Source organism: Musca vetustissima, unplaced genomic scaffold, assembly GCF_032173495.1.
Source record: "Musca vetustissima isolate MV318-11 ecotype Yass unplaced genomic scaffold, APGP_CSIRO_Mvet_v1 utg9380, whole genome shotgun sequence".
Lineage (NCBI taxonomy): Eukaryota > Metazoa > Arthropoda > Insecta > Diptera > Muscidae > Musca > Musca vetustissima.
Genome location: NW_026874906.1, coordinates 61,610 through 77,636, shown reverse-complemented (window position 1 = coordinate 77,636; position 16,027 = coordinate 61,610). Strand labels below are relative to the sequence as shown.

The window sequence follows — 16,027 nt, the reverse complement described above, 5'->3', positions numbered from 1 at the left end:
GTCGGAAATGTATGTCATTTACGTCACTGCTTCTGACGGACCATCTCTGACGGCGAAAAGACCAAGCTGATGGTTTCAACGCGCAAGACGTCCAGTAGAATCGGACCAACTATGGAACTTGAGAACTACAGCTTCGAGGTAGTTAAAGACTTTATATACATTGGTACCGCCATAAATAAAACGAATGACATCAGTTTTGAAATTCGGAAAAGGATTGTGATGGCCAACATATGCTACAATGGTCTAAGTAAGCAGTTTAGAAACAATGCCACCTCCCGCCAGACCAAACTCACACTTTACAAGACGCTGATACTACCCGTGCTATTATATGTACCAGAAGCATGGGTATTTGCGCAAGCAGATGAGACAGCTCTTGGGGTGTTTGAGAGAAAAATTCTCCGAAAGATCTACGGGCCGATCTGCGTCGACGGTGAATATCGGCGTCGAATGAACCACGAGCTTTAAAACTTATACGCGGACATCGACATAGTCAGTCGTATTGAGCTGCAGCGACTACGGTAGCTAGGCCATGTTGTGCGGATGAATGAAGATGCTCCAGCTCAAAAGGCATAAAAAATGAACCTACTGAGGGTTCCCGTAGAAGGAGAAGGCCACGAATTAGATGGAAAGACCAAGTAGAAAACAAAATCTTGGAACGTGGTCTTCCAAATTGGTGGACTTGCGCACAAGACCGACGCGCTTGGAAATTTTTAAGCTCGGCTTATGGAACAACCGTTCTGTAACAAGCCAGCTAAGTAAGTAAGTTTTGACACAATATTTATACCATAATTTAGGAATTTAGAACATTCTTCCATGAACAGTTGGACTATTTGCCTGAGCAATATTATTTTTAATTGCAATTTCTGTTTGTTAAGAAACCCCATTAGGGATTAGCTATGCAACTTAATCCTTATTTTTCGTCATTAGGTATAGGAATTAAAACATTAAAATAAAGTTATAGCGAACTAGTAGGGATCAAGCAAATTTAATTAAAATGAATGAAAAGTGAAAGTTGGGGCAGAAAAATACAGTTCGTTATAAAAAAAGTTCACTATTTCAAAATCGAAAATTCTGAATTCGGAAATAGAATATATGTAAAATCTTCCAAATATATAAAATCTTCCAAGGTAGATATTTGTCATCACTCCAGAAAAAAACGTCCTTTTCAAAGTAAATTTTTGCTCTAGCAATAAATTTTGCCCACTTCATGGATTTGAAAGCGAAGTGGTCCAATATTTGTATACCCCACACAACTATTTGTTATATGTTTGTTTGACCTTTTTGTATACGGATCATCATATCTAGACCCTCGATCTATTGTAATTTGTAATAAAAGTACATGACACAGCTATGGACCAATATGTAGAGGATTAAATGTCAATTGAAATTAATTAGCCCAATATTCAACCTTGGTGTATGAAACGTAGCCCGTGTATGAAAGAGAAAGGTTAGCCATTGATCTAATATCAAATCTCTTGAAATTGAACTCATTTGTTATCAATTGTTCGGCTAATTAGTACCAAATGAAAAAAGTACAATTTTCCTTATAATCCTTAAATATAATATGAGTAGGTGAGCATGATATGAGTTTGGGGGAAAAAATCCATTATTTTTGTACGAACTATAGGACTTTATTTAACATGATTCGAAATGTCCGATTTGGACCAAATATGCACCGTGTTGTTGTATGATTTGCTGCCATGCCAAAGGTAACTTCATAATACCTCTCTCTAATAGAAGTCCTGCTCTCTATTTGCAAAAAAAACTCTGGAAGTCGATTTTCACAATCCTCCCTAGATACCAATTTTTTTATCATTAAAGAAATTTTGCAATGCAAAAAAACTATTATAATCGCTTGGTGTCAAATCCGGACTGACGAGTCACTGTAGATGTGTGTGGCCTAGCGTTGTCCTGATGGAACACGACACCTCTTCTGGTCAATTCTGTTCATTTCTGTTCAATTGTAAATGTCCTAAAAAAGTTTTATGGTCGATTTTTAGCTCTTGGGCGATGTTACGACTGCTAACATGCCGGTCAACTTCGATAATTTTTCCGATTTTATCGACATTTTAATATCAAAAATTCCTGAACGGAATCTACGAAACAAAAATTGCACATAAAAACCATTTACAATTTTAGCCGCTTGGCTTGCATTTTCGCCTTTGTCAATGACAAATTGTAAATAATGGATTCTTTTTACCCAAACTAGTAAAATAAATATAATTAACAAGTGGTTGTGTTTATTTTTTCACCAAACAAAAAACGGCAAAATAATTATTTTACTACGAAAAATCACCCTTAAATATGGATACATAAATCTAAATTGTTTGATTTGCTGTCACTTTTAATCGGAAATACCATCAAAAGAGGATAAAAACTCAAAATATCTTAAAAATAATGCATTTATTTTTATACATTTTAGTTCGAAAATAGCTCTTGTTCATTTATTCTTTAAGCAATAAAATTGACAGTCAATGAAGACTTCAAATTCATTTCCCGGTAAAACTTATTTATAGCCATATGCCCTACTTTTAATAATTTACCTTAATTGTTCAAATTTTTAGGAATGTTTAGGGTTCTGGGCGAAATTTTCCAAACTGTGTGTCTGTATTTGGGTATTTTGTTTTATTCGACTGTTTGTAATTTACCATGACGTTGGCCCATTCGTAAGGTTACGATTGGTTCCAGCTCATCGGACCATAATATTATTTTTTGAAGTAATCGTCAGACGATGCCAATTTACTCAAGAAGAATATTTGTAATTTATATTAAAGCTTACCAGTGGTAAATGCACTTTTTACAGATCTTCAAGACTTACCTAAAAAGAGAAAAAATATAATCATTAATAAATAAATAGTATTTTAAAAACAAAAGAAAAAAGTACGATATTTGTTTATTATTTTTAATTGCAGTGTTGCATTTTATATAAGATGTAGGAATTTGCATGTGAATTCTATTGGTCTGTTTCCGTACTGCAAGAATCTCCTACTTTTTACTACGATAACGAATTTTCCTTTATGATATCGAAGAAAATAGTAAAATCGAGTAGATTCTTGCAGTACGGGAACAGACCATATATTTTGCTCATTATCTTCTCCATAAATATATACATATGTATGTACATACACAATTATTTTCTAGTGTGAAATGTCTTACAATCAGGACAAATTGTACTATTTTTTTACAAACCGTCAGAATCAATTTCTTTCAATTGGAATTTTAATTTGTGCTCACTTGTCATACGAATTTCATAAGATTATGTAATTCCAGATGTTTTCATTAAAACTTTGACAGTTGCAATTTTGAAAAATAATAACAAAATGTTTATATTATGTTAAAGATAAATTTGTATCTTCAAAATATAAATTTCACACACAGCTAGCGAATTTCACAATTTTATACAATAGCCAAATATGGCATCACTGGCATATTTTTTTTTTTAATTTGTATTGTCAAAATACGAAAAAAAATAAACGAAAATAAAGACGAAAACAACAAAACAAAAACATTTATGAAGTGTCAAAGTGACAATGCGAAAATATCTAACAAAAGAAAACAAAAAAAGAAATAACATCCCAGTGGGAAAATGGAGAATGCATTACATTGATAATGAATAATTTCTTGCATTATATGATTTACATTACAGAATTTGTCTAAAATATTCGAGAAAAGAATGCAATTTGAGAAAAAAATGATTATAACATTATTGTTATGGAATGCATTATATTATTCATCCCAATAGAAGCGAAATGGTAATTTCATTTGACGAAATCTGCAAATTGATTACCGTCTATATTCCAGAATCTATACATAATGGAATGTGTAGTTTCATAGTTTTTTTCTTGTTTTTTTTTTTTTGTGTCCCGTTATTTTCGGGCGACTTCATGTCGCGTTATTGTTGAAATTTGTAAATTTGTTTAGTTTTGTTTCATTTGTGTGACAGTGAAGACGTAAGTTTATAAAATGTATTCAAAGCGACATTGGAGGCGTTTAATATCACATAAAAATAAACGTTGTGCAAGTGCATCAAATGAAAATAATTTAATTTGTGCAAGTGAACAAAATATTTGTGTAGAAGAAATTCCTACTTTGAATATAGAAAACGAAGAAGAAGAAGCAGAAGAAAGTTTTGACCGCAGATTAACAAATTGGGCAGTGAAACATAATATATCTAGAGAGTGTTTTGATGACTTATTAAAAGTTTTATCTTCCGAAAGTCTGTCAGTTAATATGCCAGTGTCATCCAAATCCTTAATTAGAAACCAAACATGTACCCTTAGGACAGTGACACCTGGTTCATATCTGCACATTGGACTAAAAAATCAACTGTTAAAACTCGAAAGTATAATAAAACATTGCGATAACATTTATTTAGATATAAATGTGGATGGAATTCCACTCTATAAATCTTCTAGTTTGGCACTATGGCCAATTTTGGCAAGAATTGCCGATAACCCGAGAGCTAAAGTTTTTCCAATTGGAATTTATTTAGGAACCATAAAGCCGTTTAGTGTAAATAGTTATTTACACGACTTTCTTAAGGAATTCAATGATTTAAAAGAAACTGGTCTTCAACTTGGAGAATTAAATATTTCAATAAAAATAAGAAGCTTTATCTGTGATGCTCCCGCACGCGCGTTCCTTTGTCAAACCGTTGGTCACAATGCCTTAGAGGGATGTTGCAAATGTACGCAAATAGGTAGGCGACTAGAAAATAGAACGGTTTTTAGTACGACAGTTGCATCTCCCCGAACTGATGAAGATTTTAAAGATAGAAAAAATGTCAGTTTCCATAGACTAAGTATGGATGCGACTTTAGGACTAGAGGATATTGGAATTGGTATGATAAGTCAATTCCCTTTAGATCCTATGCATCTCATTGATTTAGGTGTTGCAAAAAAAACTATAATCTTGCTTTTAGGTAACAAAACTAAAACTAAAATAAATCAGATCAAAAAAGATGAAATTTCGTTCAAATTAGCATCCCTTGTCCCATTTATAACTAGGGAGTTTTGTAGAAAACCTAGAGGTTTAAAGGAAGTACATCGTTGGAAAGCAACTGAATTTAGGCAGTTCGTTTTATACACTGGAATAGTTATTTTGGCAGATATTGTTGACAACGATTTTTACTATCATTTTTGCTTATTACATTGTGCATATAGGATTCTGATAGCAGAACAAAGTTATCATAAATATTTAGACACAGCATCACAAATGATACAATACTATGTCGAATCCTTCCCAGTGATATTTGGCGAACATTATGTTTCGTACAATGTACATTCACTACTGCATCTTACGGAGTGTGTAAAAAAAGTAGGATTTTTGGGAAGTTTTTCAGCCTACGACTTTGAAAATTTTTTGCAGCACTTAAAACAACAAGTTAAGAGCCCCAGAAATATATTGCAGCAATTAAATAATAAAATTGTACATGATAATTATATAGACGATACTGAGGAGAGTGCAGTAAAATATGATAGAAAAGGAGTAATAACATCTCTAAATCTTCCAGGATTCTATTTAAGTTTGAAAAGTGCCGATAAATTTTGTTTTGTTAAATCTGGATTCGCAGTAGAAATAAAACATTTCTCTAATGACGAAAATAAACTCTTTATAGTTGGACATAAAATTTTGAATTGCACAAATTTTTATACGGAGCCGATGCAATCATTAGAAATTGGAATATTTTTAAGCGAAGGATGCACTTGCACAACTGCTGAACAGTTTAACTGTGATGATATATTATATAAATTAATTCGATTGCCATACCAAAATAAATTTGTATTCCTCCCAATTCTCCATAAACAGAATTAAATTCTCAAGATTGATACCAAACCAAAACTTTTAAAATGTCTATAATAAAAAAACAATTTGTGTCACCTCTTGCACCCCAGAACGCAATACTTCAAACTGACGAAAATAAAAAATCAGGTAAAATACTTTAAATATATATACATTAATAAATAAATAACATATTTCTTATATTATAGAATTGGCCCGAATAGAAGATATTGAGAAAAACATTAAAATACTAAATGGTAAGTATTTTATTTCATAAACATTACATCATAAATAATTTTATATATATTTAAATCAACACTTTAATTTCATACTTTTGCAGATAAATTTGATACATGTATAAATGTACTGACCAAAATTGAAATAAAACTAGATACTCTATTGACACAGGATGCGAAAAAAATATACTTTCCCATACAAAATGAGGCAGATCTCCACAAAGTTGAGAAAAAAATTGGGGAAGACTTCGCTTCGTTTGTAAGTATTGAATAATATTAAAAAATGCTAATATGATTATTAACGACAAATTCTTTTTTTCCAGATACCCATCATGGAAAGAATATTGTTTCCTTCTGGAGTTGTAAAAAACTTATGTAGAGTACTTTCCGAAGAATTGATTATGAACTATAACTTTGAAGGAATAAAAGGAAAAATGGCTTTTAAGTCCTTTGAAAATATAAATAAGTTAATGTATGGTAAGTAAAATTGTTCAAATTTTCTACATTAAATACTTTTAGAATATACATATTAATACATATATTATTTTTTGCAGAGGTGTCAAAGAGGGAAGGATACGACGAGAAGGAATATAAGAAGGATGTTAAAAAGGCATTCCATTTGATAAAATTAAGGCAGTTTAAGAAAACACATCTCGCTAAAAAACGTAGCGAGAAATAAGAATTTATTTAAACATAATCCAAAAATGAATTACATTTTATGTTTTTGTATGTATTCACAATGAGTTTGTTTGTTTATGTTTTTGTATTCTAAGAATACGTACATATATTTATGAAATACATATAAACTATGTTTATTATTAATAAATTATTTTATTATATTTCAAATTAAAAGAACATAATTTTAATGTATTCTGGGGGAATGAATTATAAAACAAATGATAAAGTATTAATTATTTAATGCATTGGGATACATCAATTATATAATGTATACTTAAAAGATTGTCCAAAATGCATTATATAGATTGCATTATATTACGAATCGCTTAGGCAAACAAAAGGAATGCATTATTTTCCTAGGACATGGACCGTGTTAACAATAATGAATTCTGGAATGTATAAATCATAGTGTTTATGCATTACCTCTTCGTTTACCATACCTTCCATTTTCCCACTGGCCACAAAAAGTCATATGACAAACAAATTTCTAGCATGCTATAAATTTTTCTATAAATCTCTAACATTTGCTAGAAAATAATCATATATGAGAGAATCAAAAGAGTGTAGTGATAGGAAAATGATGACCATCTAAGAGAACATCGTATCTAATGGATACAAAATTATAACTCAAAATGTGAGAGATACCAACAACTCAATGAGTGATTGTTGTATGATGGAGTATCTTTCAGGTTTTAATGCAGGCTGTTTGGCCGGTGTTATAAACATTTTGGCGCGCATACCTTCACATAACATTGGAGGAGATTTGGAGTAATTTATTGGAGATATTATGAGTGGCCATTGACGAACATTGACAAGGGAATGTTGGGTTGGTTGGTTGGCTGTTCGGGTTTTGTTTTTGTTGTGAGAGATTGGATGCATGCTTTACCGTTTGCCGGTTTCTTTGCTATGTCAGTATGAATAAAACATGTCTTGTTGTTTATGTTGTTGTTGTTTCTATACGTATTATGTTCGTTCATGCTTCTGATGTGACGATGATGATGATGACTCATCGGGGTTTTTTCCAAAATCAACCAAAACAAAAATAGAAGAAGAAGAAGCAGAAAAAAAGTATCACAACAACAATAATCCGATGTAAGTCCCCTACATCGTTTTATGTTGTTGTTGTTGTGCGGCAATGAAAAGACATTTAGCATTCGCCTGGCGAATGAAAAAAGGGAGATGATGAGGAGGAAAATGTTTTCCCCGCTCATTTGTATGCTGTACGTGGAATCTACTTAAACAGCGGCACATACAATGCACAATTAGCATTGTTTTTGTTGTTCTTTTAATTTTCTGATTATTTTTGTTTTGTTGAAAATTATCGTTTAGCAATTTAGCGGCAGTGAGGCAGTTGATTGCAGTGCATTGTTCCACTAAATAACAACGAAAACCACAACCATACTGCAGGTATGTAAAATCTTCTAGTTGGAACAAGTGCAGCTAGGAGGATAGGATGGCAATTACGCTGAGGTGAAATTGCACCAAACAAGGACGACGAGGCGATTTTTCCTAGACTATCAGAGGCGTGGATTTTTAAAGAAGATTTTTTTCTAGGGCTATCACAGGCGTGGATTTATAAAGAAGAATTTTTTCCTAGACTATCAGAGGCGTGGATTTTTAAAGAATATTTTTTACGACTATCAGAGGCCTAAATTTTTAAAGCATATTTTTTTTTTAAAGCATATTTTTTACGTATTTTTAAAGAAAAAATTTTTTACCACTATCAGGAGGCCTGGATTTATTAAAGAATTTTTTTCACCACTATCAGGAGGCCTGGATTTTTTTCACCACTATCAGGAGACCTAGATTTTTAAAGAGGCGTGGATTTATAAAAAAAAGAATTTTTCCTAGACTAACAAAGGCGTGGATTTTTAAAGAATATTCTTTTACGACTATCAGAGGTCTGGATTTTTAAGGAAAAAAATTGGTTTTCACCACTATCAGGAGGCCAGGATTTTTAAAGAGGTGTGGATTTTTAAAGAATAATTTTTTCCTAGCAAAAGCAACACTTGGTTACCAAAGACCACCATCAAGAAATCCGTGGTACGATCAGGAGTGTCGTAATGCTACTGATATGAAAAACACAGCGTATGCGATGGAGAACTATCGGGAGAAAAGGATAGAGGAGAAACGTATTTAAAAATAAAGGAGTCAGAATGAAGTCCGAAAATTCTACCAACGGCTAAAACACGAAACCGAAGGCTTTGATGCAGTCACAATCTGTGTGTATCCAGCATACTGTGTAAACGACTGAAGCCAATGGTCAATGACGTTATTGGACTATACCGATGCGGCTTCAGACCTGGCAAATCCACCATTGACCAGATTTTCAATCTGAGCCAAATACTGGAAAAACCCACGAAAAACACATTCGACACATTCAACCTATTCGTCGAATATAAAGCCGCATTCGACAGCCCTATCCGTTCAGTGGTGTTTAAAGCCATGTCTGCGATTGGCATTCCTGCAAAATTAATTCAGTTATGCAGAATAACTTCTACAGACACAAGATCAGCAGTTGAAGTCGGAAAGGACCTCTCGGAGCCCTTTAATACCGAACGAGGATTCAGACAAGATGACAGTTTTTCGTGTGACCTTTTTAACATCCTGCTGGAAAAGGTCATACGAGGGTCAAAAGTGAACAGAAATGGCACTCTGTACACCAAACAACACATGTTACTCACCTACGCCGATGACATCGACATAATGGGTCGAACATTGAGAGCGGTAACAGCCACCTTTGAACAAATTGAGAAGGAGTCTGCCAAAGTGAGTCTAGCAGTAAACGGCGAGAAGACCAAGCTGATGGTATCAAAGCGCAAGACGTCCAGTAGACTCGCACCAACTGTGGAGCTTGAGAACTACAGCTTCGAGGTAGTCAAAGATTGTATATACCTTGGTACCGCCATAAATAAAACGAATGACATCAGTTTTGAAATTCGGAGAAGGATTTTGATGACCATCAGATGCTACTATGGTCTGAGCAAACAACTCAAAAGCTAGGCCACCTCCCGCCAGACCAAACTCACACTCTACAAGACGCTGATACTACCAGTGATGTTATATGGATTTGAAGCATGGCTACTTGCGCAAGCTGATGAGGCAGCTCTTGGAGTGTTTGAGAGAAAAAGTCACCGAAAGATCTATGGGCCGATCTACGTTGACGGTGAATATCGCCGTCGAATGAACCATGAGTTGTATCAGCTATTCTTGGACATCGACATTGTTAGACGTATTGAGCTGCAGCGACTACGTTGGCTAGGTCATGTTGTGAGAATGGATGAAGATGCCCCAGCCCAGAAGGCATATAAAAGCGAACCAGCTGAAGGTTCACGCATGAATACGATGAGAAGATCAAGTGGAGGACAACATTGCCGAATATGGTCATTCAAACTGGAAACAACTGCGCAAAAGACTAACGCGCCTGGAAATATTTTTAAGCTCGGCTTATGGAACGAAAGTTCTGTCACAAGCCAGCTAATTAAGTAAGTAATCAGAGGTGTGGATTTTTAAAGAATATTTTTTCCTGGACTATTAGAGGCGTGGATTTTTGAAGAATCATTTTGTGTGGATTTGTAATTACTTTTTTCTGGGCTTCATAAAGAATATTTTTTCAGGGGTATTTTATCGAAGTGTTTTCTTTTTATTCCGCGAATTATCACCCCCATAATATAATTTACCATTTTTATTGTACTTATCGTACCTTTCTGGCATTGATTGAATAGCTTATTATATTGCGTTTTTCCTGCATTCGGTTCGTTGTTAAAATTTTATGCGAAATTTATTTCTTTTTCGACATGTTTGCGTTTCAGCTGAAACTCGAAAAAGCATTTAACTGGAATGGGTGTTGGTTGGTCGGTTGGTTGGTTGGTTGGTGCTCTTCACGGCCAGTTTTATTTATTTAATGAGGCGTTGTAATGTCGTCGCGAATGGATGAATGGATGGAGTGAGGGTCTTTGTTTTATTATCGAAAAGCCCTCATTTGGCGAAAAGTGTATATAAATTTTTCATTTGTTATTGTCGTTGTATTTTATAACTTGGCACTTAATAATATTGAGGGGTTTTCGTTGTTGCGAATTAATAAGTTATGTATTTTAATGGCTTGTAAACAGAAATTATGGGTGTGTATGTCTTGAATAAATAAATAAAAAATGGAACGATGTGTTGGGGTGTTGTTCATAAATGTTAGAGGAGTTATGGGGGATCCTACGAACCTCAAATAGATCCATATCGGGATTTTTCTTTAAATTTCAAAAAATGTAATATTTTATTTAAAAAACATCTTCCCCACTTCAAACAATGCAACAATTAACACCAATTCTCTAACATAAGATTCTAATTCTTAATGAAGTCATTCATGGTTAGAAAATAATAATACTCCAACATACCACATACATATGTGTGGAGGTACGTACATTGCTACATACATACATATCTCTATTTCATACCCAACATTTCACTTCAACTCCGTCCAACAATGAAACAAAAAACCAAAGGAATGCAAAAAATCCCAAATAGCTGTGACCAACAAAACGACAATAAGAACAAACTCAGCTGCAACAACAAGAACAACATTATCGCGCTTAATACACATTTGAACATACATGTCTGTGATATAGAGTTACGTTTTTTTTTTTTTGTTTTGAAGTTTAAAACTTGATACCACACACAACAGGTAGTAACTGAAAATTAACACTCAATGGAATCCTCCCTCAAGTATACGAAGAAAAAAATTAAAATACACTGGATTACAAAAAATATTATATGAACTTTGGATTTAAAAAAAAAATTTCGAAAAAAATATTCTTTACAAAACGACGCCTTTGATATTCCTCGAAAAAAATATTCTTTACAAATCCACGCCTTTGATAGTCCTCGAAAAATATTCTTTACAAATCCACGCCTTTGATAGTCCTCGAAAAAAATATTCTTTAAAAATCCACGCTTTTGACAGTCCTCGAAAAATATTCTTTACAAATCCACGCCTTTGATAGTCCTCGAAAAATATTCTTTACAAATCCACGCCTTTGATAGTCCTCGAAAAAATATTCTTTCAAAATCTACGCTTTTGACAGTCCTTGAAAAAAATACTTACTTAGCTGGCTTGTGACAGAACTTACGTTCCATAAGCCGAGCTTAGAAAAGATTTCCAGGCGGGTTGGTCTTTTGCGTAGTTTTTCCAATTTGAAAGACCATTTTCGGCAATGTTGTCTTCGACTTAATATTTCCAACGTATTCTTGGCCTTCCTCTTCTGCGTGAACCATCAGCTGGTTCGCTTTTATATGCCTACTGGGCTGGGGCATCTTCATCTATTCTCACAACATGACCTAGCCAACGTAGTCGCTGCAGCTCAATACGTCTAACAATGTCGATGTCCGAGAATAGCTGGTACAACTCATGGTTCATGCGACGGCGATATACACCGTCAACGCAGTCGATTTTTCGCAGAATTTTTCTCTCAAACACTCTAAGAGCTGCCTCATCGGCTTGCGTAAGAATCCATGCTTCAGATCCTTATAAGAGCACGGGTAGTATCAGCGTCTTGTAGAGTGTGAGTTTGGTCTGGCGGGAGGTGGCCTTGCTTTTGAGTTGTTTGCTCAGATCATAGTAGCATTTGCTCAGACCGAATTTCAAAACTGATGTCATTCTTTTTGTTTATGGCGGTACCAAGGTATATAAAATCTTTGACTACCTTGAAGCTGTATTCTCAAGTTCCACAGTTGGTTCGAGTCTACTGGACGTCTTGCGCGTTGATACCATAGGCTTGGTCTTCTCGCCGTTTACTGCCGGAGCCACATTGGTAGACTCCTTCTCGATGTAGGCGGGTCATATGTGTTGTTTGGTGTACAGAGTCCATTTCTGTTCACTTTTGCCTCTCGTATGACCCTGAATCATCGTTCGGTATTAAAGGGCTCCTAGAGGTCCTTTCCGACTTTAATTGCTGATCGTGTGCCTGTTAAAGTTATCCTGCAGAGCCGAATTAATTTTGCAGGAATGCCAAACGCAGACATGGCTTTGTACACCTCTGAACAGAAGGGCTGTCGAATGCGGCTTTATAGTCGACGAATAGGTGGAATGTGTCGATATGTTTTTCGTGGGTTTTATCCAGGATTTGGCGCAGAGTGAAAATCTGGTCAATGGTGGATTGATTGATGTCAATGAACCATTGGCTTCAGTCGTTCACACAGTACGCTGGATAGCACTTTATATGCGATGGGAAAGAGACTAATTCCTCTATACTTGGCACATATCGTCTTATCTCCTTTTTTGTGCACGGGACACAGGATGCTGAGCTTCCAATCATTGGGCATGCATTCTTCTAGCCAAATTGTACTAATCAGCTGGTGCATGCTCCTGACTAGCATCTGACCACCAATCTTGAATAGTTCGGCTTGTAACCCGTCGGCACCTGCTGCTTTATTATTCTTCAGACGATTGATTGCTATTCTGACTTCATCTTGGCTAGGTGGTATACACTCTATACCGCCATCTATTATTGGTTCTGGGGTATCCACTTAACTTCTACTATTTGATACCAGAAGTTTCTCAAAGTGCTTCTTCCAGATACTCAGCACGCTGTCTGTATATGTCACCAGGTTTCCTTCTTTATCTCTACAGGAGGATGTGCCAGCACCAAAGCCTTCGGTTTGGTGTTTTACCCGTTGGAAGAATTTTCGGACTTCATTCTGACTCCTCTACATCTCGATTTGCTCACGCTCACGTTTTTCTTGCTCTTTCTTTTTTTTCTGAAAATACGTTTCTCCTGAACTCGCGACACATATTAGCTCATCGGGTGATGAAAATAGCTCCCCAGGTGGCACCGCGGTGTGGTCAGTGTCCACAATTGAGATGAAAGAGGGACCAAGATAAGCCTGGGCTTCGCCATTTTAAAAATCCACGCCTTTGACAATCCTTGAAAAAAAAATTTTTTTAAAAATCCACCCTTTTTTTAGTCCTCAAAAAATATTCTTTGAAAATCCAGTCCTCGTAAAAAAATATTCTTTGAAAATCCCCGCCTTTTATAGTCCTCGAAAAAATTATTCTTTGAAAATCCAGTCCTCGAAAAAATTTATTCTTCAAAAATCCACTCCTCTGCTAGTCTAGGAAAAAATGATTCTTTAAGAATGCACACCTCTGATAGTCCTGGAAAATTTGTCTTTAAAAATCTACGTCTCTGACAGTCCTGACAAACCTTTTTTTTTTTTTTGAAAAATCCACGCCCATACTAGCCCTAGAAAAATTTTTTAATCCACACCTGTACTAGTCCTATAAAAAAATCCACTCCTCTGACAATCCTCTAATATATTTTTTTTCAAATCTTCTCCACTTATAGTTGTGGATTTTTAAGGGATACTTTTTCCAGGATTATCAGAGAGGCGGAATTTTAAACAATATATTTTTAAACATTGCAACCCAGTGTATCAGTTTTGGAAAAAAGTGCACAGCAAGCGCAGCAAATAAAGATATGAAACATAAACACAATGACTTAAGTGCTTTTTGCTTGAAAAGGACAACCACAACACGGCGTCTTCCTTAACGATTTCATTCCCCCTCCCATTCCTTTTGAATTCAATCAATGAGACCTAAAACTGTGAAAAGTCGGAGTTTGGAATTTTGTAGTATTAACACGAAGTGAATACACGGCCATAAACAATTATTTCATAGCCATTTGGATAGCAGAGACTCCAGGAACATATGGATGAACACTAAAACACACATGCATAGAGAGATGTGATGTGAGGGGAGGGGGGAGGACGAAAAACCAACAATAAAAATTCCTTAGCAATGAATAAAACAAGGGACGACGAGTCGAATACAACAATGGAAACTAACTCTCACACACAGGTAGGTAGTCCGACTTCATTGCTGCGAATGTATTCGGAGGTTTATTGAATTTAAATGGTAAGGGTATATCCCCGATATCATCCCTCTTCGGCTCCCTTCTTGTACCACTTAAAACCAGTAGATTGTAGTTTTTTCATTGTTAATAGGATAAATAAGAGGTTAAACGATTTAAGTGTGTGTGTTATTGATGCTGCTTGTGTTGTTGGGAGTTCCAATATTTTTAACTTCGTTCCTCATATCAGTAAAACATTTATAATTGTCAATTGTGAGAGAGAAAAAAAAAAACACAAAAAGAGCAGACAATGTGTGTCCACCGTTGCTGATAATCGAAGGTGTATTAAAAAGTTAAGTGGAGGAACTCCATTCAACAGAAAAAGCAGAAAAAAAGGAAGTTGAATTTTTGTGAACATGATTTTGTGTGTTAAACGTTACGCGCTGAAATCTGTATAGGCGAATTTAGGAGGTAGAGTAAAGGAAGAGGGGGTTGTAAAGATTGTAGATTGTCAATGAAACCTAATTGCAGTGGCGTCAGTATGTTTGGAATGTCTGTTTTGGCATGTTGAGAATTTTTTGGGACTGAATTCATAAAGTTTGAAATTTAATGAATGTCTATCGGGATGTAATGAAAATTTGGACAAATGCACACAAATATGGTAACTTAAAAAAATAAAATAATTAAAAACTTACTTAGATTTATAAAAAATATTTTTTTAAAGACCTTCAAGGCGTAGATTTATTAAAAAAATATTCTTTCAAAGATTTATTAAAAAAAATATTTTTTCAAACACCTCCTAGGACCTTCAAGGCGTTGATTTATTAAAAAAATATTTTTTTCAAAAACCTCCTGGGACTTTCAAGGCGTAGATTTATTAAAAAAATATTTTTTCAAACACCTCCCAGGATTTTCAAGGCGTAGATTTATTAAAAATAAATTTTTTCCAAACACCTCCTAGGATTTTCAAGGCGTAGATTTATTAAAAATAAATTTTTTCCAAACACCTCCTAGGACAATCAAGGCGTAGATTTATTTAAAAAATATTTTTTTCAATCAACTCCTAGGACCTTCAAGGCGTGGATTTATTAAAAAAATATTTTTTCAAACACCTCCCAGGATTTTCAAGGCGTAGATTTATTAAAAATATTTTTTTTCAAACACCTCCTAGGACCTTCAAGGTGTAGATTTATTAAAAAAAATTTTTTCAAACGCCTCCTAGGACCTTCAAGGCGTAGATTTATTAAAAAAAATTGTCAAACACCTCCTAGGACCGTCAAGGCGTAGATTTATTAAAAAAAAAATATTTTTTCAAACACCTCCTAGGACCTACAAGGCGTAGATTTTTAAAAAAATATATATATTTTTTTTTCAAACACCTCCTAGGACCTTCAAGGCGTAGATTTATTAAAAAAAATATTTTTTCAAACACCTCCTAGGACCTTCGAAGCGTTGATTTATTAAAAAAAATATTTTTTCAAACACCTCCTAAGA

At 34.6% G+C, this 16,027-nt stretch overlaps 1 protein-coding gene across 1 annotated transcript; it reads left to right on the top strand.

Moving 5' to 3' along the window:
• The first annotated feature begins 4,960 nt into the window (after positions 1-4,960).
• LOC133337382 (uncharacterized) lies at positions 4,961-7,143 on the top strand. Its single transcript, XM_061545612.1, has 5 exons — positions 4,961-5,931; positions 5,991-6,038; positions 6,122-6,276; positions 6,341-6,494; positions 6,572-7,143. Exons 1-5 carry the CDS (start codon positions 5,850-5,852, stop codon positions 6,694-6,696), a joined length of 564 nt encoding a protein of 187 aa, XP_061401596.1. The 5' UTR covers positions 4,961-5,849; the 3' UTR covers positions 6,697-7,143.
• The last annotated feature ends 8,884 nt before the right edge of the window (positions 7,144-16,027 follow it).